A 27,375-nucleotide genomic window follows, 5' to 3' on the forward strand; every position below is an offset into this window, starting at 1 on the left:
AGAGCAAGGTTAGGGTTTGTAGAACTCAAAATAATGAAGATTAATTTATGATGTAACATACTTAAATCGATGTATTTGAAATTATTAATTTTGTGTGTCTCGATTTTGTGGGTATTTAATCATCTGGATATTTGTACTTGCGTATTGATATGTAATTGATTCATATAATCAGTAAGTTTCTGTTTGATATTTAATGCACGCCGACCGAGAGAATATTTGATTGTTTTAAATATCAACAAGTTTTAAGCAATTTGGTAACTAGGAATGCAACAGTACGAGTTTTGTATTGTTGTACACGCCGAATAAGACAGAAACCAAGATTAATGAATTTGTTGTATATGTGTGTATATATCAATTTGTTTTAATAGTTTTACATGCACGCAATTTGGTAGCCAGGAATGCAAATTGTTGTACACGTCAAACAAGACGAAAACCAAAATTAATGAATTTGTTGTATATGTGTGTATAAATCAGTTTGTTTTAATTAGTTTTACATGCACGCCTGACGAGTGTTAGCATGAATTAATTTTTTTGTTAAAGTTTAAGTAATCAATTTGTTATGATTTTATACTGTCTGTTTTTAATAAATTGATTATTGTCATGATTTTAAGGAATTAATTTGTTATGTGATTTAGAATTTGTTTCCGTTAATCAGTATGCACGCCAAACAAGAAATAAAATCAATGAATTTGACTGTAAAAATTATACTGTGTATAATATATAGAGAGGGATATATGTTTAAATATTTAATTAATTCTTTAAATTATTTTATATATGTGAGGTAGTAATTTCATGTATTATTTATTAAATTGCTTACTGACTAATCTCATATAATGGTGATGAAATTACATGACCTCATGAGTGTGCTATACTTGATTAAATGGAATTTATAAAGATAAGGTCTTTCATTGGCGTTTATGAGGTCCGGTAAAGTGACCGTTTTAAAAATAATAGTCAAAGTGAGTGATGTCTGCTTAAAAGTGACACGCTCATGGAGGTTATTATTTTTAAATTTTAAGGCATTGGTCTTATTGAGGTCTCAAAGTGAACTTACCTACATGAGGATATTTGTTCTGCAAAAAGGTGATCAATGTCTTAGTGTGGGATAAGTGAGTAGAATATTTGAGAGTGCTTGGATTATAACTAAATAACCTTCTTGCCAAAAGGTAGTGGAAGTGTTTAGTAACAATTCAAGTATAATCAAATAGGTCTATGTGTGATTTGATCGCAAGTTTGGGATAAAATAAAATCTAAAATTCTGCCAAAAGGTGTTTTTTAGATGGCATTTTATATGTTCTTGCAGGGTGGACAATTTTGCATATAGTAAAACACTCTGATAATTCGGCTTAAAACCCCAAGCACGAATTAAAGAAATAATCCCTAAAGCTGTAACATATTATATGTTCATTTTTATGTTATTTGATATAACATGTATTAAAGTTATGGACGCTTCCGCTATTCAAAGACAGCTCACAGGGATTGAACCATTGAATAGTTCGAACTATACTACTTGGAGGACAAGTGTTGATATTATGTTGGGTTTCTTGGACTATGAGTTTGTACTTTATGAGGAGAAACCCGCTGCAATCACTGAAGAGGATTCTGAAATAGTAAAGTTGTTGCATGCTAAGTGGACTAAGGCTAATACCATGGCCATCAGGTTGATCCGTGCTTCTATTGGTGAGACTATTTGTGGTGGTATTCCTGTATTTGATACTGCCAAGGCGCTTCTTGATTTACTTAAGAAGCAATTCATAGGTATCAAGAAGCAACTTCAGTATTATTATTTGACACAACTTATGTCAACCAGTTATGATGGCAGTGGTTCAGTGAGGGAACATATCTATAAGATATGCAAGCTGGTTAATGGTCTCAGAGAGCAGGGAATCACATTTGATGATAAGTTATTGGTCCACATGGTGATTTATTCTCTGCCTAGATCTTTTGATACTTTCAGGGTAAATTATAATTCACAAGAGATAAAATGGGACATTAATCAGCTATTGGCACTTTGTGTGACCGAGGAAGAGCGGCTCAAGGGTGCTAAATTTGAGTCGGCTCATCTTGCCATAAGCAGTAAAAGTAGGAATAACTTCAAGTTGAAAGGAATTAAGCAAGAAAGGGAATCAGACAATTCAAAAAAATGGAAAGCAGGACAACAAAGGAAAAGGCATTGAGTATGCAAATGCGAATGATGAATGTTGGTTCTGTAAGAAGAAAGGACATCAAAGGAAAGACTGCTACAGCTACAAAAATTGGTTAAAGAAAAACAAAGCAGGTATGGGAATTGCTATGGTAATATTTGAATCCAACTTAGTAAATGTGCCTAATCATACATGGTGGATTGATATGGGTGCATCTGTTCATATCTCTTGTTCATCACAGGGACTTTGAAGCCAGAGAAAACCTAGGGCTGAGGAGAAATTGGTGTTGGGTAATGCTGATGCAGTTCATGTTGCAGCTGTTGGGACGATTTTGCTAGTGTTACATACTGGTTTTTCCTTAGAACTTCAGGATGTTTTTTATGTTCCTACTATTAGGCGTAATTTACTTTCAGTTTCAAGACTTAATGCTTTGGGTTTTCGGTTTTCTTTTGGTGATGGATCAGTTACTATTCATTATGGTAATAATATAGTTGGACATGGTTGTTTAATTGATGGTTTATATCAGTTATTGTTGGATGATTCTCATATACCTGCTTCTTGTTTTTTTGTGGATTCGATACCTTCCGGATCAAAACGTGCTTTTATTAGAGAGGATTCATCTATGTTGTGGCTTAGGAGATTGGGGCATGTCTCTCGAAAGAGACTTGAACGCTTGGTCAAGGATGAGATTATAAGACCACTAGATTTTTTAGATTTTGATTTATGTGTTGACTATGTCAAGGGGAAGATGCAGAAGAAACGTAATTTTGAGGCTAGTCGGTCATCTAGTCTTTTAGGCCTTATTCACACAGATATTTGTGGTCCGTTTCCTACTTCTTATCGAGGAGGACAAAGGTATTTTATTACCTTTATAGATGATTTCTCAAGGTATGCTTATTTGTACCTAATACATCAAAAGTCCGATGTACTGAATATGTTTAAGATCTATCAGACTGAAATTGAAAAATAGTTAGGCAAAAAGATTAAAATTGTAAGATCAGACCGAGGTGGTGAGTATTATGGGAGAATGGACCAAGAGGGTGTGAATCATGGTCCTTTCGTCACGTACCTCAAGGAGCAAGGTATAGTGCCACAGTATACCACACCTGGTTCTCCTGAACAAAATGGAGTTGCAGAAAGGAGAAACCGCACCTATCAAGATGCTGTTCGCAGTATGATGAGCCATTCTTCACTACCTGAGAATTTTTGGGGAGAAGCTCTTAAAACGGCAGTTTATATTCTTAATAGGGTGCCATGTAAAGCAGCTCCTGAAATACCTTATAAGCTTTGGACTGGTCGTAGACCTAGTCTTCGACATTTGCATGTGTGGGGATGTCTTGCAGAGGCAAAGTTGTACAATTCTAATATTAAGAAGCTTGATCCTCGCACTGTTACTTGTCATTTCATTGGGTATCCTGAGAGATCATTTGGTTACAAATTTTATTGTCCCTCTAGACTTATGGAGATTGTTGAGACCAGTCATGCAAAATTTATTGAGAATGACGAATCCAGTGGGAGTTTTGATCATCGTATTTTCTCTTTTACAGAGGAGCAATCTTCTATGTCTATTCCATTTACTACATATTTAATTCCAACTTCAGTGATTCCATTCAAAGTTCATAATCCCACCCATTCAGTTATTCCTCATATGCAGCCTCTTACTTCACCTTTTAATCCACTTTCTGAGCCTGATCAACTTAGAAGATCTTCTAGAACTCGGAGATCCGCTATACCTGATGACTTTGAGGTGTATGTTAGTGAGGTTGACATTGGCGAGCATGAGGATCCAACTTCATTTAATGAAGCCATAGAGAGTCATGAATTTTCTAGTTGGATAGATGCTATGAAAGATAAAATGCACTCTATGGATGTAAATGGGGTGTGGGAGCTTGCTGATTTACTTACAGATCGCAATGCGGTGGAGTGCAAATGGGTCTTTAAGACCAAGAGGGATTCACTTGGAAATGTTGATAGATATAAAGGTAGATTGGTGGCTAAAGGTTTTAAGCAGAAGCCATGTGTTGATTTCTCTGAGACTTTCTCTCCAGTTTCATCAAAGAATTCTTTAAGAGTCATTCTTACTATTGTTGCACATTATGATCTTAAGTTACATCAGATGGATGTGAAAACAGCATTCCTTAATGGAGACCTTGAAGAAAAGATATACATGTCTCAACCTGAAGGTTTTGTGGTTAAAGGACATGAACATCAAGTGTGTAAGTTAAAGAAATCAATTTATGGGCTTAAACAAGCTTCACGACAGTGGTACTTGAAATTTGATAAAGTGATTACTAGCTATGGGTTTAAGGAGAATGTTGGAGACAAATGCAAATATCTCAAGGTCAGTGGGAGTCGTTTTATTATTCTTGTTTTATATGTTGATGATATCTTACTAGCTAGCAATGACATTCATGCGATACATGATACGAAGAATTTTTTATCAAGTCATTTTGATATGAAGGATATGGGTAATGCTGAGTTTGTCTTGGGTATTAGGATCCATGGAGATCGCACTTCAGGCACACTTGGTTTATCTCAAAAGGCATATATTAATAAAATTTTAAAAACTTTTGGGATGAAAAATTATGCACCTGGTGAGGTTCCAGTTGTAAAAGGGGATATTTTTTCAGAAGAACAATGTCCTAAGAATGAGATTGAAAGAAGTAAAATTGATGTCAACGCATATGCGTTTACAGTTCGAAGTCTGATGTATGCTATGACATGCATTAGACCAGATATTAGTTATGTGGTTGGGATGCTTGGAAGGTTTCAGCAAAATCCAGGTATTGCTCATTGGAGGGCGGTGAAGAAAGTTTTGAGGTATCTTCAGAGAACAAAAGAGTTTGTCTTGGTGTACAGAAAATTAGATTGTTTGGAGATAGTTGGTTATTCTGATTCGGACTATGCAGGTTGTTCGATTAGTAGAAAATCTACTTCTGGATATATTTTTATGTTGGCTCAGGGAGCTGTATTATGGAAAAGCTCTAAGCAATCTATTATCGCAGATTCAACTATGTATGCAGAGTTGATCAGTTGTTATGAAGCGACCAAACGTGCTATGTGGTTGAAACAGTTTATTGCAGATTTAAAGGTTGTAGACTCCATACACAAGCCTTTGATAATTTTCTGTGATAATGAAGCTGTCACAAAATATGTGAATAATGAAAAATTGACTAAACGTAATATGCACATAGATGTGAAGTACCTTTACGTGTGCGAGAAGGTTAAACAAGGTATTATTGAGGTTCCCCATATAGATACAACAAGGATGATTGCAGATCCTCTCACTAAAGGTCTTCAGCCAAAAATATTTAAAGAGCACGTGATTCGGATGGGTATTCAAGAGTCATTGTGTTATGATGTCTGATTTCTCTATTACATCATGTTACATTGCAGTTGTTTTTCTTTCAGTTTATTTACACCTTATGGTGACAGTTGTTTGCATGAAAATAAAGTTATGATGCATCATCATTATTATTATTATTACATTATTGTATATGATATGTGCACATATTATTCTTGTTGCCTGAGAGTGATATTGCACTCATGAAGTTGTTTAGGCTAGATGTGAGATTGGCACCACATTGGTAAATCCAAACATAACTACTAAAGTTTGCCTGTGGGAGTGTTAACGCTCTATGAGGATAGCTTGGGCTAGATATAAGATTGGCTCCATATCGGTAAACCCTCACACTGAACAGAAGGTTGGCAGTTTGCTGTAATATGTTCAGGTGACATACCACGATGGTATGAAGCAGGACGGATAGTGAGGTGTGCGTTTAGACCACATACAGTTTGCATATCTCATGAAATACAGTAAAACCACTATATTTGCTTGATCCTAGATGGAATTGGTTTTGAGACCATGGAACTGTTTAGACTAATATATTACTTGTCTACACATTCATGATCCACTATTGAGGAAGTTTATGGAGGAGAGTGTTCTAAAGTTTCAATCCATCAATTTCGATAATTGTGTTTTCTAAATAAAAATGAGTGGCCACTCGACTTTTATAAAGTGTGTTGCAATTCATAGTGTCATTTTATAAAACTTAGAGTCCATGGACCAAGTGGGAGAATATTGGAATTATATATATATATTTAAATTATAAAATTATTTTATGGTCCTACGTATTACGTTTTCTAAATTAGGATTGCAATGTGATTATTGATACTTGATGGATTGGGTTGTACTTTCCAATTTGGTGATCTAATTGGGAGTATGGTTTTTATACCGTTGGATTGTGGTTTTCCAACTTATTTGGTGTGATTTAATTCTAATCATTAATATCTAAGTTTCCATGATAGGAAGGGAGACTTAGATATGCTTATTTGTAAAGAAGCCGTCCCCCCCTGTTGTTGTTATATATAGGGTTTTTAAAACCTTTATTCAGTTCTATCGTATCACAACTTTCAGAAGGGGGTAAAGCGCTCTATTTTTCAGATCTCTCAAAGGGCGATAAAGAATTCTCAAAAAGGTATCTCAAGTTTAATTTTCTAATCAGGTATGAGATCAAACCCCCTCTTTAATTGATGATCAATTTTGATTTCTACTTGTTGTTTGTTAATTAAACCCAACATTTAGCAACGAAAGGATGAGATCATCATCAAAACAGAGCACAGATAACAATAATGTCAATGCGGCTTTATTCCGAAGGAAATTCTACAATCGTTTTCTTCCATTCAGGTATAACAGTTTATTGTTGATCTTATCTACAATTTTTTTTTTTTTGTTGTGTGTGTGTGTGTCAGTGTTCTTGAATACTTTTATATCCGTGTTTCTTTGTTGAAAAATAGCGACTTAGATTTGTGGAAAAGGAAAGGAAAGGATAGGAAAGGTGATGGAGGGTGATTAAAAATTTGTGTTTGGCATAAATGGTTGGAAGGAAAGGAAAAGGCAGGGATGGTTTTGAAGGAAATCACAAGACTTGCACTGTAACTTTCTTATCCTCTCAAAAATGGAAGGAAATGGAAGGAAAGGCTTGATGTATAATTTCTGATGCCAAATTTACCCTAACACAAAATCAAGATTACACTTGATTTTAGGATTTAGTTTGCAAAACAAGAATTACAGACCTTGATTAGTTGATTTAGAAAAAAATTTAAAACAAAACCCATACATAAAAGTTAGCAGTTGTATAAAGAAAGAGAGGGGGGCAAGCTTGAGAGTTGAGAGACAGCGGGCGATGGAAACTGAAAGATATGGGTTTTGATTTTTTGAACAATCTAAAAGATATGGGTTTTGATAATAGGTAATAGGTAATAGGTTTTGAACTTTTGATTCTTGTAGACGCAGACAGATAGATATACTGAAATATATGGGTTTTGAACTTCTGATTCTTGTAGATTTTGTAGTTTGGAGTTGCAGAGAGAGAGAGGGGCAAGTGCAGTGAGAATGAGAATAGAGATGGAGGTAAACAATTATACGCCTGACTTGGAGAGTAAAAAGAATTAAAAATAACGCTTTATATTGAGTTGAGCATTGCTTAATGCATTGGTAAAGCACTCAGGTTATCAATGGTGACAATGTGGATATTAATCCTGGGAGTAGGTGAAGGAGTACGGTAAAGCACTCAGGTCATCTCGTTCGTGCACAAGGATGCGTGTCTCAGTGTTTGTGTGTGCAGTTGTTTTGGAAAAGGGGTGTTTGATAGTTAGGTGTGTTTGCAGGTGTTTTAGGTGGATACATGCATGTTTTGTGCATTTGTGTGTGTATAACAAATTGAGTGCCAGTCTTATACGTGCATGCACAAATTCTGTGCGTGTGTGTGATTGAGATAAAGAGAGAGAAAGTAATGTTGGCTATAGTATTGGTATTCTGGACTAATTTCCTTACACATTCTGCTTCAGAAAAATGCAGGAACCCTTACCACTTTTCACCGCACTGGGCGTTGATAGTTGATACAACACCCCTTCCCCATTTCTTGAAACACCCAGAAGCGAATATAATGCATCACTTATGCAAAACACTTAAGTATTAACTTGCATATTTTTAATATTACTGTTTATATAGTCCATACAAAATGCTTATGCTTTGAAGCTAGTTTTAGGATCATGCGACTGTTGTTTGCAGTAATACACTGTGAGGATATTGGCAACCCTGCAATTTCAATGCCAATTATCATTAAGCCTAACAATACAACTTGTGAAGATATTGTTGTATTGCATATCTTGTGAAGTCGGCTTTTATGATTGTTAATTGTTGGCTTTTTACTGTACTCCCTAAATCTACTTGTCCAATAACATATGCAGTGATGACTCGGGAAGGATACGGGATCTTCCAGATATCATGACACAGGAATTAGTATACGCAACTGATGCATATCTCGATTATCTGAATACCGACACATCTAAAAACACATTTTTGAAGGTATTTAAAACTCTCAATTATTGAACTCTTTGAAGCAATTTAAGAAAAATGAATTTATTTTGTAAAGCATGTTTGTATTGTTTAGTATTAGCAATTAAATGAATTTAGATTGGCATGGGAAAGTTTTTGTAATCTTTAGGTTTCGATTTGGAGCTTTAGCTCTTTACCTCCCTTTTTATTATCTTTATGGTTGTTGAAGTACTTCATTTTGACCATAAGGATTGACCGGCTACCCGCCGGACCCTACAAGTTAATACCGACTTGTACATATTTCATAGAACATAGTAACAATTTTTGATTTACAATTATATAATAAACTTGGATTATTGGAAATATTTGTTAGGTGCACATTGTGTGCTGGTCACATATCCCATACTTATGTCCATATTCCTTTTTCAGAGTACGATTTCAGATATGGTGGAGGCACTAACAATAATTTTTCAACTGAAGAATGAAAATGTGCTGATATCGGCATTAAAAGTGGCACAAAAGATGGCTATAAAATTGCCATCTTTTGCGTTGAAACTTATTCATCCTTTAACTTCATTAGTGTCCTATACTCAATGGGAAGCAGCCTCTCTTGCAAGTGATACGTTGAAGATGATACTTTCGAGTGGAAGAACAGATGAGGAGACTGAAATATGGAACATATTGGACAAAACAAACACAATTGTTCAACTTGTCAATAATATTCGAGATTGTTCTAGTGGGAATAAGCCAGCACGGTATTTCGAAAATACAGCTTCCCTTTTAAGTGATATATTGTGGCGGTGGCCGCCTTCCAGATTTCGTGTGTGGAATGATGTTGAATTTCTGGAAGTCTTAAAGGGCATCAGTCTGAAAACTAATCCGGTTAAAGTTGCACTTTTGCGGTTATATTCTTCTATAGGTAATTATTGTTTTATAGCAATACATATGTGTGTGTGTGCATATATATATAATCTTTTCAAAGTTAAGTTTATTAGCTTGTATTCTTGAACTTGTGGCAGCTTTATGTGGTAATGGGAGGCAGAAACTACTTAAAAATGGAGAGCTAATAAATATGATGGTTCATAGCATGAACTGTTCAGATTCTCAAGTCGTTCAGATTGAGGGCTTTAAGTTAGCTCGTATTTTATCGGTAAAAACTTGTACATTTCAGTCTTTTTTAGATATTTGTACTCTTTTCCACGTATTGATTATTACCAATTTCTCAGATGGATGAACAATGTTGCTTTCAATTGATGAAGCTTTGCTGCAAGCCCATCATAAAAGCAATAATCCGCGGAATGAGCCGTACCCAATCTGGAAAGGTGGCTAAAGATCTGTTAGTGGAGGCATGTCGCTTGGCCCTAATCGTTCGATGGCCTGGCCAACATCATGATTATTTTTGGAAGCGAGGAGTAGACAATGTATTGGTTAATCTTCTACTAAATGACTATCTAAAGTCCAGCCAATCTGAAGATTTGCTGTCAGTCTTCACAGTAATGGAGGGGCTCAATGCAGATTCCCTTATTCTAAGACCATACATATGGGATATCCTCGGTTGGCTTGCCACCCACTGTGACAAAGATTTTAATCCTGAGAGTGATGAGAATCAACTCTGCATCAACAACCTGATGCAATGTGCATGGTACCTTTTATACTGTTTTTCTGTTCTCTGGTTTTATTTTTTTTTGGAGTGAAATTTGTTGTGTTATTCACTTGGTCTTTTATATTTATGTTCTGATTGCTGTTGCATTTCTGCTCCTGTTTTGCTTTTCAACAGTATAGCCTTTGTGGACTCGATGCATAAGACACATCAGTACCATCTATATGGCACTGCCAGGCTGTTTTACAGCGAACCAGCAGCTAGATCAGTTCTTATGATGATATATTCTCCGTGCAAGTATATTACGTCCAAAGTCAGGTCAATTTTGGAAGAATTGTTGCAGAAAAAAGTTAAGGGGAAGGAGTATCTAATATACCTATTGGATCATCCAAATGGAATTGCTACTCAAAAAGACGTTCAATTGCCTGACAGGTGTCAAACTATGATGAACGTGATGCATTTGGCCTGTTTTTCAGCTCTACAAGAATTCCAAAAATATGTTGCTGAAGGTAAAGGCGTAAAATCACTGTTGACCTTTATAAGGTGGTCCTTACAGAATCATCTAGAGTATAACGTCCATGTAAGGAGATCGACCATGGCCCCCCATTTGCACACTTTTCATGAGAGGATTTGTTGTAGGGTTTATGAAGAACCTTGGGGACACGAAGACTTGATTTTTCTGTATGGCTTGTGGGGACTTGCTGAGGTGATGCACCACTCCGGTTTTGACATATATTCTTGTCAAAAGGATTTTAATGTAATCCAGCTTATTGATGAACTTGAAGAGTGTTATATTTCCATTTCAACTCCAGGGGCTAGCTGGTATGCTGCATATATTCGCAAGCATTTTGGAGTCTACGGATTTCCAAGTAAACTTGGAAAGAAGATCGGAAGAGTACTTAACGAGAGTGAATGTACTGATTTGGATCTCATCTTGACAAATGAGGAGTCTTTTAGTGTTCATGGCATAATTTTGAAGGTGCGATGCCCAGCATTGCTACCTCGCCACGACAATGAAAGACACAAAACCGGAAACTCCAAAAAATTAAAGAACAAATGTCAAGTATCTGATTGTGTGGATCGCGAGGCATTGTCGAAGGTCTTGGAGTATGTCTACTCTGGACATTTTCAAGCAGGTCGGGGCATTATGAAGAGCTTAACAACTTTTGCTAACAGTCTTAATTTGAAAATTGTTTTAGAGCTGCTCTCCCGAAAAAGTCCAAAATGGGGCACCCCAATTCCGAGCTTTGATCTTACAAATGCTCTTGAACCGGCTGGCCAGTGTTTCGCGTACGATTTTCCTCATAATTTATTTACCAGCATTTCAATATTTTAACATACCTGCATTGTCTTTTCTTTTCCTTTTCTAACCCTTGATTTTACCTTTGACAAAGAGGCTTCACGACAAGCCATGATAGGGAGAGCATATAAGATTTTGTATGCCTTTCCATTGTTCAACTTAATGTCAATGTTGGTTGAAATTTTAATTTTGCAGACAATGTATTTGTGATGATGCTTTTTTAGGCTATATTGTGTGAAAGTAGTGGCACTTAAACACCTTTGTTTAGGAATTCCTAAGAATGGAGTAGGTGACACGCATGAGTTAAAATCAGCTTTACTAATTGATTATAGGTAGGATGACACACAAAAAAAAAAAGTGACCGTGATTTAGCGTTAAATAAATTTAAATTTCAGGGATGAAAGGTTCTTAAGTGTGTTCTTGATAAATGTATTTTCTGTTGTGTGCACTTTGGTTTTTTATGTCTACTGATAGATAAGCTGCAATTTGTTATATTGGTAAGATAATGAATTGAATGATTTATTTATTTTTTTGAATGATCAGTGATGCTATTATCATCTTATCTCTCGTTAGATGAAATTGCAATGTGAAATATCTATTGGATATTAATTTGTTATTGGTTAAACTGGTATGACAGAAAGTCTCACCCGCCCGTCAAATTGGAGGACCCAAAACTATACTGGAATGAGATTGGCTCATCCTTGGAGAGTTGTAGATGACTTTTATTGAAAACCTAGATTCTTTCCCTTGAATTCAAGCACCTTTATTAAAGTACTTGTGTATGAGTTATGTGTTTACAAAACCTGAGAATAGAGTGGGATAGTTATGTAAATTTTTGTTTGCTTTCAAATATAAAAAACAGTGAAATGAGATTTCAAAACACTTAGGTAGGTAACTTATTCATTTGAAAATTCCCATGCTATTTTGAGTATTAGAAGATTTTGATACCTTGGATCATTCAACCTGGAAAATCTCATATACCTATTTTTGGTTTCATTGATTATTCCAATTTCAGGGATGTTATCTTGGAGGCCAAGGCAAATGAAATGATGAATTGGATGTGCAGGGGTTGCTCTCTCACGGTGCCGCATATGCATTGTCACACAATTATAGTGTGCTCAAGTTGTGAATATTTGCGTTCCATGTTTCGATCAGGAATGCAAGAAAGGTAAATATTGCTACAGTCAATACATCACTGTTGGGGTGGCTACATATGCTAGGACACATGTTTTCTTAAATATTCGATAATTCCAAGAAAATGTTCTAAAAAATTCTCTCTTTTCCTTTCTTTGCTCTAACGACTTGTTTTGTTCCCTATGTTGCATTTGGGTGCACGAATTGGTGCTTTGGATTTGGAATTTAAGTTAGTTCAAAGTTTTAACTAAATTTCTTATGATTCCAAATCCAAGCCGCTGATTCGGTGCTCCCAAATATCGAATTAATATATTTTTGTTGAAGATAAGAAATTTACCAAAAACATCTCGTAGTTATCAATCAGCCCTCTAGAAATTCTACCGATGTTTGTATATGTGAACAAAATGAAAGTTTGAGAAAAATGTAGTAGTACTCACAATGATGAAAGCAGAAATCAGTCAATAAAATCACAAGGGAATAATGAAAGAGATGCTGGAAAGAGCAAAGACTGCAGCCTTCACCATGGCCAAGGATAGGCAGCCAGAGCTCAAGAATGCCCTCTTACCCTCTCTCTCCCCCTCCTCGGCTCCGCCTTTTCTCTCACCTTCCTTCCTCTATTTATAGAATACTCTCCACCAGTTCGTTATACCCTTCACATGCAATGGCATTCTCGAGCTCCACGTGTCCTTTTAGCACATGGTGACGTATTGCTTTGAGCAACAGAAAATATTCTCTGGTAGAGAATAATTCCCTGTTTTCCCTCATCGCAAAGATCCTGCAATCTTAGCCTTCCATTCCACATACTCTTTCAATTCCAAGCATAAGGGTGAGAATGTGTCTAGTTACGCATCCATCACAACCCCTAGCACTCGTAACCATGGCTGGATCGCAATGCGGCTGATCACATCCGAATGACTGCTTGAAGTGTCTGCATCCTCCACTTGTAATCGTGCAAAAGGGCGAGGATCACTTCAAGATATTGTTACAGTATCGTTTATGAGTGGGCAGGAGCGCGCCACCTCCTGTAGCCTTGTCACTCACACCCAATGAACCATTTGAATCATCAAGGATCTCCTTAGGATACCATCGCAAACTTGTTTGGTTCGCTAAGCCCTGTCACTCATTCCAATTCACATGGATGACTCATGACCCTGCCTAGTAGTCTTGAGTTGAGGTTAACCATTCGCTTCTATTTTCTCACTCTACAATGTTACTGAAATTTTTTCAAATTCAATTAAGGCTCACATGCAATTTTCTTATTTGGATAATACACGTCTGTAGACCCCCATTTTCTTTTTCCGTTTTCTTTTCCATTCTCTATGTGTTTCAATGTGTTAAATGCCCGGTGGTGAATGTGTTTTGGGATGTCCGGGATGGTTTCTCACTTTTCCGAGAGTTTCTGGATTATTAAATTTTTTTTTTTTTTTCATAATTACTTTGTGGAGTTGTCTCTTTTAGTTGGGCAAGTGGACCCGGGCCAAACCAAGTGCTTGGGAATGGTAGAGGGCCAAATAAAATCCATTTGGAGGCATTGGTGTCAAATGTAGAGACAAGTGGATCAAGTGTAATTGTATTTTTTATTTTTTATTTTTTTACCCCTGAATGGATGTGGATTTATTTAAAATAAAAAAAAGAAAGTACAAGTAACACAGAGGGCATACCCTCTAAGGAACAGAAGCCAGAAGGCTAGGAGTAGACATGCCTACTCTATTACAAAACAAATAACAGAACTATAAGAAAAGGAAGACCTCCTTAGCTTGGCAGCCTCAAAAACCTAAATAAGGACTGCCCTAGCAAGATCATTAGCCTGTCTGAGGAACAGTCGCATGAGGTTATGCACAACTGGCCAGTTCCAATGAAGTAAAGTAGCAAACCACTGCCGCATAGAGACAACAAAATCACTCTGTAGAAATCCCTGGAGTCATCACCATGAAAACAATTATGGCAGATAGAAGGGACTGGCAAACCTCTTCTTCTGAGGTTGCAGAATGAAGGAAGAAGTTCTAGGGCGTCTAGTGTTCTACACCAGCTTAGCCCACTGCACAATAGTATTGTGATGTCTACACTTATCCCAGGCTCTGCTAAAGGTGAGAGCTCCATTATTCCACAATAGTCTGTCTTGCCCACCAAGAATAGGAACAGAGAGAAGAAAGTTCCTTAGGTTTGTCAGGTCAGTAGCAAGCAGCAAGGACAAGTTCCAAGCTCCATTATGAATCAAAGCATTCAGTTTTGCAGACCTATCAAATGGGAGCAATCTTAGAATTCTGTGACCATATCTCTCCTTCAGTGAGAGACCAGAACACCATGGCTCATCAAAAAGATTAATAGACCTCCCATCACCAATTCCGAAAGAGATGTCCTGCAATAAATTATCTCTAGTGGTGACTCTCTCTCCAAACCAGAGAGTGAGAAGAAGCAGGATTGCAGTTCCAAAATGTAACATCGTGAGCATCCTTAGCTTTCATCCAAGCTATCCAGATGCTGTCTTTACTAAGGAGAAAATCCCACGCCAAGCAGCACTTAGCGGCCTTTGAAAGATCAGTAAGTTACCTCAAGCCAAATCCACCGTCCTGCTTAGGAGTAGTGACTACATTCCATCTGAGAAAGTGCATCTTCTTATTAACATCAGTGCTACCCCACAAGAAATTCCCTATCCTCCTTTCCAACATCTGAATAATAGCCATAGGTAAAGAGAATGCCAAGCACCAGTATTGAATCATGGGATATACGACTGATTTAACGATCGAACCCAACCAGCAAGAAACAGCAGCTGAGAATTCCAAGTGGAAATCTTGGAGCTAATCTTATCAAGTAAACCTGAGTAGTTGTTCCTCTTCAAGGTAAGGCAAAGGGAAATTACCCTCTCTAAATTGCAGAAGCCTTAAGAATTGGTTTTTCCTTCTCACCTCTCTAGAAAACGCAACCACACTCGTCTTCCTCTTCAAACCATAAATGCTTGAAGGTAGACCAAGGTAAGGCAAAGGGAAATTACCCTCTCTAAACTGCAGAAGCCTCAAGAATTGGTTTTTCCTTCTCACCGCTTTAGAAAACGCCACCACACTCGTCTCCTTATTGACACCAAGGCCAATTAAGTTCTAAAAGTCTGCAAGCACCTTAATGATGGAATCAATGGAGTGCACATCAGCATCACAGACCAGGAGTAAGTTGTCAGCTTAAAATGATGAGAAATCTGAGAGTTAGTCCTCTGCACAGCTCTAGAAAGAGTCCATTAACCTCTGGCAACTTCAGCAGCCAACATAGAAGACAACACCTCTGTTACCAAAGTGAAGAGGAGAGTGTATCAAACTCCTACCTGGCTTGAAAAGGTGAGCCATTGACCATGACAGAGTACCTAGCAGAAATAAAGAGAGTTTGAGTCCGCTGAATCCAACCAGTACCAAACCCCATCCTGTGAATAAGATCAAGCAAGAAGGCCCATGAAACAGAATCGTATGCTTTCTTAATGTCGACCTTCTGGGCAATTGAGGGATGATGCTTAGAGTCGAAGCCTGTAATGAACTCACGTGCCATGAATAAGTTGTCTTGGATTCTCCTGTCCTTGATAAAAGCATATTGTTCATTACCAACCAGCATAGCGTTAAAGTCCATAAATTCAGAATGCCATTCACCATTTACGAATACCCTGTCAAGCTTGGCGTAGGTTCTTTTAAGGATGCCCTTTCTATACACCAGGTTAGGCCACCATTAATGCAAGGCAAGTCATCCAGACCAATCTCAGCAAGAACATAAGAGAACTCATCAAGGTGCTCCTAGGAATTCTGAGTCCACCCCTCTTCTCATCATTAGACCTGACCACCTTCCAGTCACCTGAAGATAACCATGGTCCAATCGCTAAGGAAGCCATAGTTCTCAAGTCATCCCATAAAACTCTCCTATCAGCAACCACATTAGTAGCATGCACGGGTGAGGAAGACAACTTTATGTGATTGTATGTAAACTACCTTAAGGATACATTGATCCTTAACTACCTCAACATCCACAATAAAGAAAGCAGGGTCCCAACTCCCAAGCAATCCAAATTTGTCCCAAAGGGTGATGAGAGTAGTTATTAACCCAATTCTATCTAGGTTTAATTCTCTAGAAAATAGAAGCAAACTTATGCTCCCTTACCCTTGTTTCTAACAAACATACCAAGTGACAAGAGGAAGAAGCCAACCAGCTAGCCACCTCCCTCTGCATTCGAGGCCTATTCAGGCTTTGAACATTCCATGATCCAATCATAGAGATTGTACCACCCTCAGCTTTACTTCTCATGATCCTGTCACATACAATCACAGGCTTGCTCTTCTTCATTTTACCGCTGGAGTGTTTAACACTGGCCAACACAACATTCCCCATATCCTTCTGAAGGCATGAGAACTTCCCATTGTAAAGAACCTCCAAATTGGCTGCATCATGAGTTGAGTGAACCTCTGAATTGGCTGCGTCATTGTAAGGGTTTAACACTGGTCAAGTGCAGTTCTATATTTCACTTAAGGGCGTTTTTGGGTTTTCAACTAAAGGAGGGGCAAGAGAGTCATTTGACATGAGAGAGAGAGAGGGAGTATAAAAGGTGGGAGTTGACCAAATTGAGGCCACAAAACCCCCTTTGCTGCCCAAAGCTCCTCCCTCCTCTTTCTCTCTCTAAGCCCACTTTGTGATCTACTTTCTCTTTCCTTCTTAACCCCATTTCCAATCTGATTTTGAAAAGTGAAGAAGGAAAGTTTGTCGGGCTCGTCGTGCTCTACAAAGCTATGGTTTCAGATTTTCATTGGGCCATTTTCATTTTTGGGGGTGTTTGGATTTTCTCTCTTTTGAGGTAAGGGATGTCTAACTTAGTCACTCTTAGGTTTTACGAGTGTTTTCTATGGTTTAATTGATGAAAGCATGTGTATATGGTATGTAATGGCATGCTTTATGTGGATGTGTGTGTGTGTGTGTATATATATGCATTTATACATGAGAGTTTGTGAAATGGGTTTGCTTGGCGTGATTATTATGATGTGAGTATGGATATGGGGTTGCGGCGCGTATTTTGGTGCGAGTACGATCAATCCAATGTTTTCATGAAATGGGGTATGACTTTGTCATGTGTGAGTTCATTCGTGCATTGGCACTTCATTGCATTTCTAAATTATTAGATGATGATCATTTATTTTGGGAAGCGTGATCCCTTAGGATTTTCTTGCTTATAAAATGTCAATGGGCCGAATGACTTGCATGACCATAGGGCAGATAGCTTAGTCATCATCTACTGGGCATCATTGCTCACCTTAATTATCTTTTGAGGAAAAGGACACATTCCGTATGCGGCGCAGGTCATCATGGACCTTGGGACTTGTTTTTGGAAGCTAGACTTTAATTGATGCAATGTGATGTAGATAGCTTGATGTAATTTGAAGTAGTTAAGTTATATTACCTTCGACCCATGATCTTGTGTTCCGGAAAGAGAGAAATGGTGTGGGAACCCATTGACATTCATTTTGGGGTTCTCTCATGATTTCCTCCTCTTGGTCCTGTTGATTGTAACTTAAACTTCTTGTTATCTTTTATTGTCTCATGTGGTTTGTAATGAGGCCAAGAATGCCATACCCTTTTATCTTCCACGTATGTAGTTCCTTTGGTGACACTTGTTTCATTAGTGAAATAGCATGCTTTAAATGTCAAAACCATGTTCATGATCCTAGCATGAAGGTACTTGATGGATGATTTTTAGATGCTTAAACTTGGTAAAGAATGCATGTATTTGCGCTTCATTCGAGTTCATTATGTTATATGTACCCCTCCATCTTCGAAGCATGTTTAAGGTTCATTTAGATCCCATTTTAGTGCCCTTGAAGCAGGTTTAAAGACTGTTTGGGACAGATTTGTGGGCTGTTTGGAAACACAATTAAGGACTGTTTTGGGACAGATTGTAGGCTGTTTGGAAAACAGAATTAAAGCTCGTTTGGTGTAATATCCCCACATTTCCACGTGTAGGCTGGCCAGGCCCACACCCGAAAATGCGAGAATATCAAAATAATATAGTACTTAAACGAACACAGAATACAAGAGGAATAAAAAAAAATGATTAAATCGCTGAATAGAATTCTATTAATAAAATAAAATCTCTTTTACAAAAATATTTCCATGAGTTTCAAATTCTGAAAATATTATACAACTCGGGAATCCCATAAGTTAAGGACCCCTAAACCAAAATCTTATAAACCACCAGTTTATACAAAACATTTAACAATAATTAACTATACTAATTAAAGGTAAACAAGATGAGTAGATGAATGACAGTCTCCCAGCTGCGGATTCTCAACCTTGAGACTGGAACTTCTAATAACCTGAAAAATAAATCGTGGGTTAGACCCACGAGCAAGTTCCCTCTACCAAGCCTCTGAAAACCAATAAATAAAGCATCTCTAACCAAAATCATCCTAATTAAAGTTTTAACCTTTAATATAAGTATATAAAAACTTTTATATAAAATGGTAATCCTATCAATTAATAGGTTCACTAATTTGATTAAACCATTCACCAACGATTAATTCTTAATCATCCCTAGACCAAAACCATCATTTATAAGTATTTAAATCACACAACTAGGCTTTGACAAATCATCCATGTCACCATCAGTAATATTTTGTTAACATGTATAAAATAATATACTATCCTGAAAATATTAGACTATTCTAATTTAAGAATATCTAATTAATCATAATCCAACCTATACATGCAGTATCCATAGATGATATATTTTAATCATCTAACACATAACAATAATTGAACCTTGGCAAATCAGCCATGCCATTAAAAATATATTTATTTATATATTGACAATTCAACCATGCCTCCTTTAAGTATATTTATTTATACATTTGGCAATTTAACCATGCCTCTTTTAAATATATTTATTTATACATGTGGCAATTCAACCATGCCTCCTCTAAGTATATATACTTATACTAATAACCTAGCAACTCATCCATGCTTCCGATGTATATATTTTTATTCATACAAATACCTAGGCAATATAATTACGCCTGTGACAACTCATCCATGTACAAATTGTAAGTTTAACAATAACTAATTTATACATAGATATCCCCTATTGATTATAAGCACATACCTAACTTAATACCCAGTCTATCCAAATATATCAAATAAGAAAGAATAATACTAATAATCTTAATTCACATACATATATATACACATATTTAATATAATATATATGTGTATAATCTTTCCCTAATAACCCTTGGTTATTTAATATATATATATATATATATATATATATATATATATATATATATATATACATCCTTCCTTCCTTGCTAATCATAACTTAATAAAATCCCTTTTATACACACATATAGGTAAATATATATGTACTTATATATACATATATACACATCCTTCCATAACAATATAATAAATTATTATATTTACTCAAAAGAAATGCTACTAATCCTCGTAGTAACACTCTACGGTTTTCAGAATACCAAGAACACCTCCTCTAGTGGTTGTTTTCAACCCCAATAAGCTTAAAACATATTCTGAAAATTCACCGGACCCCACAGGAACTTTACGGAACCTCAAACTCCCTTGCACGCGCCTCCACGCGCCGTCACACGCTCCTCCAACTTATGCACGCGCCTCCACGCGCTTCTATTAGTTGGCAGGCACGTTCAGGAGCTTCCATGCGCCCTCACGCGCCTGATCCACTCTCGGCGCGTGTGTGGCTGCCTCTGATTGGTTGCCCTTTACGCTCTGGTGTACTCCCCCACACTAGATCAATCTTCTATTGGTCAAAACTCATCCACGACCTTAATGCATAAGCGCATCAAATCTCTATGCTCCGCAAAGCACTGGATCATCCTTCACTCATCCACTCCACCCAACGGTCCAGATCAGCGGGTGCACCATATTATCATGCGCCGCACCGCATCCAATTATCTGCCACTTCCTCAAATCATCTCAGCCCTTCATGGTCCGCGCGCACAGTAATACAATGAGCCGCGCCGCACCAGATTAAGACCCTATGTTAATGCGCCGATTTGAAGCCTCCAGTGTATACAATGTATATATATATATATATAATACACATAAATAATTATATATATAATTTCCAAAATATCAGAAAAATATAAATAAAATCCAGAAAAATATAGAAAAATTTCCAGAAATCCTAGAAAAATTCCAGAAATTATAATTAACCCTCTTGGTTCACAAATCAAACCTATACTTAATTTTAAACAATATGCACACCTATATACATAATTAAAATCCAACGAATCCACAAATTAAATATAATAATTTATGTTTGTTTTTTTTTTTTCCGATCTAACATGATTTAATTAATGACTTTAAACTAAATTCTAGCACCCAAGGTGATAAATTTATGGGTCCTAAGAGGAGAGTTAGAGAGAACTTGCCTGAAGATTTCGAAACGAAATCGAAGCTTTAACCTTTGATTGTCTCTTCCAATTTCGGTATCCGCTTTCTCAAATCCGGCCTACTCCTTGTCCGTTCTCTCTTCTTCTTCCCTCTTTGTCTCTTTTATTTTTCTAACATGAAAACTTCTTAATCCTAAACCTTATGTGTATATTTATACACATTAAACCCTAAATCCTATTCCTAGTAGGATTACAAAATAAAATAATAAACTAATATTATTTAAATAATATAATATATATATATATATAAACATATATTATATTACTTATGCATATATATATCTCCCATAATTAACCATCGGTTAATTAAATCCTAAATCCTATATATATATATCCATAAACCTATATCCTTCTGTAACACTTATCAATTAATTATATTTATATATAATTAAATTAATAAAAATGATTATTTAAATAATCAAATACCCATTGGCCTTTATTAATTAACCCATCAAGGCTTGATCCAAACCCAAGACCATATCCTTTGGTCCAACATTCCTTAAGCCCAAACCAATTAATCTAAATAAATAAAATAATTAAATAAATACTTAAATTAAAATACTAATTACATAAAACACATAAACAAATAAGAATTTACAACTAAGTCACATCATATCAATACGCCACAATTCAATCAATAATTAAATACACACACATCAATCATCATATCAATTCAATAAATATATAATCACAAAATAAAATCTAACTAAAATGAGATAATTAATCTAAACACTCAATTAAATAAAATAAATCATTTAAAAATAAAATAAAATTCATTAATCCCAATTAATAAATCTTTTAAATTATCGAGGTATTACATTTGGCATCAGAATTGAGGGCTGTTTGGGGACAGCTTTTGGGGCTGTTTTGAGCACAGGTGCAGGGACTGTTTGGACAGTCCTTAATAAGTTCAAAAATGGAGAATTTATGCATGAAATGGGGTTTCATTGGGGGGGGGGGGGGGGGGTGTGGTTGTTGGGGACCTAAATTAGTTTCCTTTTTCTCCTTTAATTCAAGTCTTTCCCATGTTTATTTGTAATTTGTTTTTACGTTATTGTAAGCATGCTTCCATAGGCACGTTGCTTTTGAACTTCTTCATTCGTGTGACCTAGAAACGATTTAAATGGGATTCCAAGGATTGGAAAACAATGTTCATTTTTTTATTGATGACTGGTAATCAATGTAGAATACCTGAACCTCATATACGATGGAGTCGAATCTTACTAATGCTTGCTCAACCTTTCTTAGATTGATAATTTTTCACTTCATCTGCACTTGAAATGCCTTAAAATTTGCTGATTCGCTGATGTTATATTTTATATTATTTTGTTATTATAATTTATTTTTTTGCAATTCACATTGTTGTTCCCAATCAATAAAAAGCCTTATTAAATTGAGTTGCACTTTGTATTTTTTACTTAATTATGATTATTGCTATTATTATTTTAAGTCTGAAATATTTTATATCTTGCAGCAAATCGAAGACTATCAAGGTTCCGATTAGCTGGGATGCATTGGTAATACTTTGTCATTGGTTTTATTCTGGCCTATTGACAAAGCCTGTTTCTGGATGCTTTTTGGCTAACTTGGAGTTTGAAAAGCAGCTAGATACACTATTACCTTATAAAGAAATTCAATGGATTTCTGACTACTGGTGTCTAGATGACCTCCGTGCGGACTGTGACAGTGTACTCTCATCTTGTCTACTTTCTGTCAGCGAGTTGGCTAATAAACGGTTGCTTATCAAAATGAACCAATTTACTGATGAACTGATAGTATCACAGAGTTGAGGAGTTTTGTACATTGTTGTATCATAGACAAGATTGCTCGGAATTTTGTTAGATGATGCCCGGAGTTGCCATTCATTATTTTCTTTTTTCCTTTTTGCTGTTGCACTAAACAGAATTCTATCTTGCTCATTCAATTTTTTTACCCCTATAAATCAGGGTGCTTTAAACCCATGGTTCTTATAGTTGACAAACTAGTGGAGTGTGAGGGAGAATGGGAAAGGTTTACTACAGTGCCGTATCAACTTTTAAATTTGGAACTATTTTGAATGCATTGCAGTACATGCAGCCTCCATTGCATGAACTTATAAATATATCAAAATGTTAAGAAATGATTCACATACAGCCAGCGGTTAGGGTAAGCTTACTGTTTTGTTGGCTTTTGAGAACTAGATTCTTCTTATGTACGCATTTGGGAACTGGGATGCCAATGGTCATGGGAAGGTGGTGTTTCGAACTGGCAATTTTGAATGTGAGGCCACTCCTACTCCAGTAGGGAGTCAATGTGTTATCAGAGCGTGCGTGAGAGAGGCTGACCAAAGTCTTATTTTTTAGGTTCAAAGTGCAGAAAACGTCCTAAAGTATGCGTGCATATTATATCCTGTAAAAAATACCCTTTAAAGTTTTAATTTGGTACAAATAAGTCCATTTGACAAATTTAAACTCTAAGTTGACTAAGTTACCCACATTGAATTATTTTATAAAATATATAAAAATAATAATTTTTAAAAATGACTGAATCTCTGACAAATTTTAACTCTAAGTTGACTAAATTACCCTTATTGACCATTTTATAAAATATAAAAAAATAAATAATTGTGTAAAATGGCTAAAAATGACATTATTGGAGGACGTCGGCAATGGACAAGTAAAAAAAAAAAAAAAAAGTATAAAAGTAAAGAAAAGATAAAAATAGAAAATAAAAAACGAAAATAAAGTGCAAACTAAAGAAAAAAAAATTTGCTTCAAACTCCGAAAATCAGTGCATACTTATATTGAGATTTTTTTCTTTTTTTTCTGTTTGAAAAAAAATAAAATAAAGAAAAAAAAATTAGTAAAAAATAGTTAAGTGAAATTTTAACAAATTCAAATCCTTGTTCTACAAATTCTCAAATTTTTGTTTTTTTTCTAAAAAAAAAAGTTTAGAGAACATTGAGAAGAAAAAGTTTCAAAAAAAGAAGAAGAAGTTAATGTGCACATAACACCCCTATACTATGAGATTAGTAGTATATATGCCCCCTTGAGCATTTTTAGAAGAGTAAAAGTGCAAAACGGTACTACAACACTAATTTATGTCAGGAGGGGTATTTTGGCACAATGTGAAAAGATTAAGGGTATTTTTTGCACACTTTTTCAAATAGGGAGTAAAAGTGATACGCGGAGTATACTTTAGGGGTGTTTTCTTCAATTGTCCCTATTTTTTATACTATTATTGCAAATGTTTGAGAGCACTTGGATTTGGTATACTTTTTACGTTTAGTGAGCAGAAAAAGAGTACATTATTGTCAATGTAAAACAATATTGATCCTTAATTAATAACTCAGATTGAAGAAAAAAATTGCTCCAAAAATCTTGATGCAAGATGAAAATTTAATCCATTTATTAAATTTGCAAAGACTACATCTATACTTTACATATTTGTTTGTATAACTTTTTCATTTTTTCAAATTAACAATTTGCAAAGACATAAATATGTTGCCCTTCTAGATTTGCCACTTTTCATTGTCCAAGACTATATGATATTGACCATTACCATTTTCAATCTTAATATATATTTGGCAAAAGTGCCAAAATATCTCCCTAATCTTTTATCAAATGAGCAAAATATTTACTTAGAATTAATAAAGTGAACACTTCACTCATAGTACTTTAAAAAGTGAGCACAGCCCCCTAGATGTGACCTGTGGTTACTTTCCGATGAATAGTTGAGTCACGTGACTTATATTTTGTATATAATTACAATTCTACCCTTCAATATGACAATTATGCCCTTTTTACTAAGTCACACTAAACACGTCTTCTTCCTTACTGCTCTCCCTCTTCAACACCAACTGCAACCAAGTTCACAAGCAAAATATCACATCAATATAAATATATATATATATATAGAGATTTCTAATTTAATTATGGTAAGGTGAATAATATATATATATATATATATATATATATATATATATATACCCTCCTTCACAGTCAATCTCAAGATCATGATCTAATTCAACCTAATTTCACAAAGCTTACAAATCAAGTCATGCATCTCAGAGTCAAGCATCGGGTTCGCTATGTTTTAGTCTCCAGAGTATATAAAACTCCATTTTTTCAATATCCGTATTCTCATATATCGTGATCATCAATTATTAGTGATACATTTATATTTAATAAATGAATCTTGCGAATAGATTATGAGTTTATCAGAAATTTAGTAACTAAGAAAGACTTAATCCTCATAAGTCCTTCGTCTTCCAAGCAGTTGTTAGGCAACATATCACAAAAAGAAAAGAAAAGAAGATTTCTAAAACTAAAGTTTCTACTCTGTTTCCGATTAAATTACCGGCAATTCCTGATACGACATGTAGCTGTCAAAGTGGTTCATTGTAAGATATAGTATGAACGCATTGAAATTCTCAGATTTGGAATGCTGCAACAATTATGAAACAAAAATTAATTAATCATCAAAGTTTCAGAAATTAATCTACAAAAAGAAAGAAATTAAATGATTTCAATCGGAGTTGAAGATCATGATCAGTTGCGTTCTTTGAAGACTTTGGGTGCCTTTGGCGGTGATTGCAGGATTTCAGGTGCAGTGATTGCAGGAATTGAATGGCCATATATATAGGTGGGTTTAAACTTACCCTCCTCTTAAAGGTGGGTTGTGAAGCTCCTTAAACTGATATATAGCCGTACAGGTAGGTTCTGACCATACCCACCGGTCCCCAACCGCTGATACACCCCTTCGTCCTTGATTGAAGTGTATATATATACACACACATATACATACACATATGAGGACATTTATGATATTTAGCATTTTTATTTTTATTTTTTTATATTAATGTGTCGGGGTAAATTAGTAATTATACATAAACAGCAGGAAGTCTGTGTCAGGGGTCAATGTGCTCACTCTTGAAAGTATTACGAGTGACTTGCCCATTTTTTTTTTAATTCATGAAATATTTTGCTCATTTGTCGAAAGATTCGTAAAGTATTTTGCACTTTTACTAATATGTTTTTTCTACAAATTTCTTCTTGCAAGACTTTGTTTGTCAAAAACAGGAAGAAATCGTTGATAGCATTTTTCAATATGATATTTGTGCTTCAGACATGAGTACAAATATTAGTGGCAGGTCTTTGTACGAAAAATCATGTCATCACGGACAAAAATTGTCTCCTTTGCGTCTCTCACTGGAAGGTGTCAAGCGAGAGTAAAATTGCTGAGATGGCGCTTGAGCTAAAATAATATTTATCATATTCAGTATATAGTATATACAAGTGCTTGAGCGAAAATAATATTTACCATATTCAGTATATACAACTTCTTCATACAGAGTGTATATACAATATTTATTCATTGGTCTTTGGTGCCAGCTATTCTCAACTTTTCATTTTCCATTTAAAATTTGAAACTTCCTCAAAACATCTTTTTCCAAATTCTCATCCTGACAGAAGAGAACAAAGCTCTCTCTCCTCCTAATCATAAAATTTAATTTAGGATTCTGTACCACACACAAATAAAAATAGCCAAGACAAGCATCAATTCTTTAATTCATTTTCTTTTTTGTGTTGGGTGAAAGACTGAGTTTTTTAGGGTTTTGATTTGGGTTTTTTAATTTTTTTTTTTTATTTTTGTGAAAAGATTGATATTATGTTTAATTTGGATTAATGGTGCACCCTAAGTCACATAGAGCGAGAGCGGCATATCTTAAAAAATCTTACAGCGGGAGCACCACATTATAAATATACAAAATATTAATTTATAATAGTAAATATATGTTTTAAATAAATTTCATACAAATAAAAAGACAAAATAGTGAATCAAATATGAGTCCATTATAACCAAATATAACCTACTTTATAAAAATGCATAAATTAACAAACATGACAATCAAATAAGCTGCTTTGTAAAAATAAAAACATAACAATGAATAGGGCATAATAGAAAAAGCAATGTTCAAAAACATTGTCTTTTATACATTTAACCTGCTTTAAACTCTCAAGATGACAATTATTGTCTTTGAAATAGCAATGTTCAAAAGCATATGAAAAGTATATGAAATAGCAAAGAGAATATGAAATGATGGAACGAAAATAAGACTATAAGAGTGAATCAAGAGTCAATTACTAGTGAAAGAAGTTCAAGAATCATGAACCCAACACTTAATAGCAAGAGAAAATTGAGAAAACACAATCAGAATATGAAAAGTTATTTATTCATTTATTTCTTTACTAATAAATAAGTATTATTAAATATTAAGTATATTGTTATATTATTTGATTTTTACCTATAAAGGGCAGAGTTTACTTAATTAAATTAAATTGATTACTTTTTGACATAATTAACCTTATTTGGTCTATTTAAGTTGGGGGTAAAATCGAAATTTCTCAAGATTCACACTAAATTCGTGAATT

The 27,375-nt window shown here is 35.3% G+C and overlaps 2 protein-coding genes across 2 annotated transcripts; both read left to right on the forward strand.

Annotated features, from left to right (window-relative positions):
- The first annotated feature begins 1,442 nt into the window (after positions 1-1,442).
- Positions 1,443-2,177, forward strand: LOC132309840 (uncharacterized). The gene has a single exon (XM_059808103.1). The coding sequence runs from the start codon at positions 1,443-1,445 to the stop codon at positions 2,175-2,177; it is 735 nt and encodes a 244-aa protein (XP_059664086.1).
- A 4,562-nt stretch (positions 2,178-6,739) lies between these two features.
- Positions 6,740-22,919, forward strand: LOC132309841 (BTB/POZ domain-containing protein At1g04390-like). Its single transcript, XM_059808105.1, has 8 exons — positions 6,740-6,831; positions 8,397-8,514; positions 8,914-9,403; positions 9,504-9,634; positions 9,711-10,126; positions 10,262-11,374; positions 12,400-12,552; positions 22,437-22,919. Exons 1-8 carry the CDS (start codon positions 6,740-6,742, stop codon positions 22,750-22,752), a joined length of 2,829 nt encoding a protein of 942 aa, XP_059664088.1. The 3' UTR covers positions 22,753-22,919.
- The last annotated feature ends 4,456 nt before the right edge of the window (positions 22,920-27,375 follow it).

The sequence above is a fragment of the Cornus florida genome, unplaced genomic scaffold (assembly GCF_030987335.1).
Source record: "Cornus florida cultivar Cherokee Brave unplaced genomic scaffold, ASM3098733v1 CherokeeBrave_3.0.0_Hap2_Chr05, whole genome shotgun sequence".
NCBI classification, from domain to species: Eukaryota; Viridiplantae; Streptophyta; class Magnoliopsida; order Cornales; family Cornaceae; genus Cornus; species Cornus florida.

What these genes read in the sequence shown, in the direction of transcription:
- LOC132309840 (XM_059808103.1), top strand. Translation starts at nt 1,443, where the DNA reads ATGGACGCTTCCGCTATTCAAAGACAGCTCACAGGGATTGAACCATTG.
- LOC132309841 (XM_059808105.1), top strand. Translation starts at nt 6,740, where the DNA reads ATGAGATCATCATCAAAACAGAGCACAGATAACAATAATGTCAATGCG. An exon ending in GCGGTTATATTCTTCTATAG is followed by an intron (nt 9,404 to 9,503) that starts GTAATTATTGTT and finishes AACTTGTGGCAG; the next exon opens with CTTTATGTGGTAATGGGAGG. An exon ending in CGATCAGGAATGCAAGAAAG is followed by an intron (nt 12,553 to 22,436) that starts GTAAATATTGCT and finishes TATATCTTGCAG; the next exon opens with CAAATCGAAGACTATCAAGG.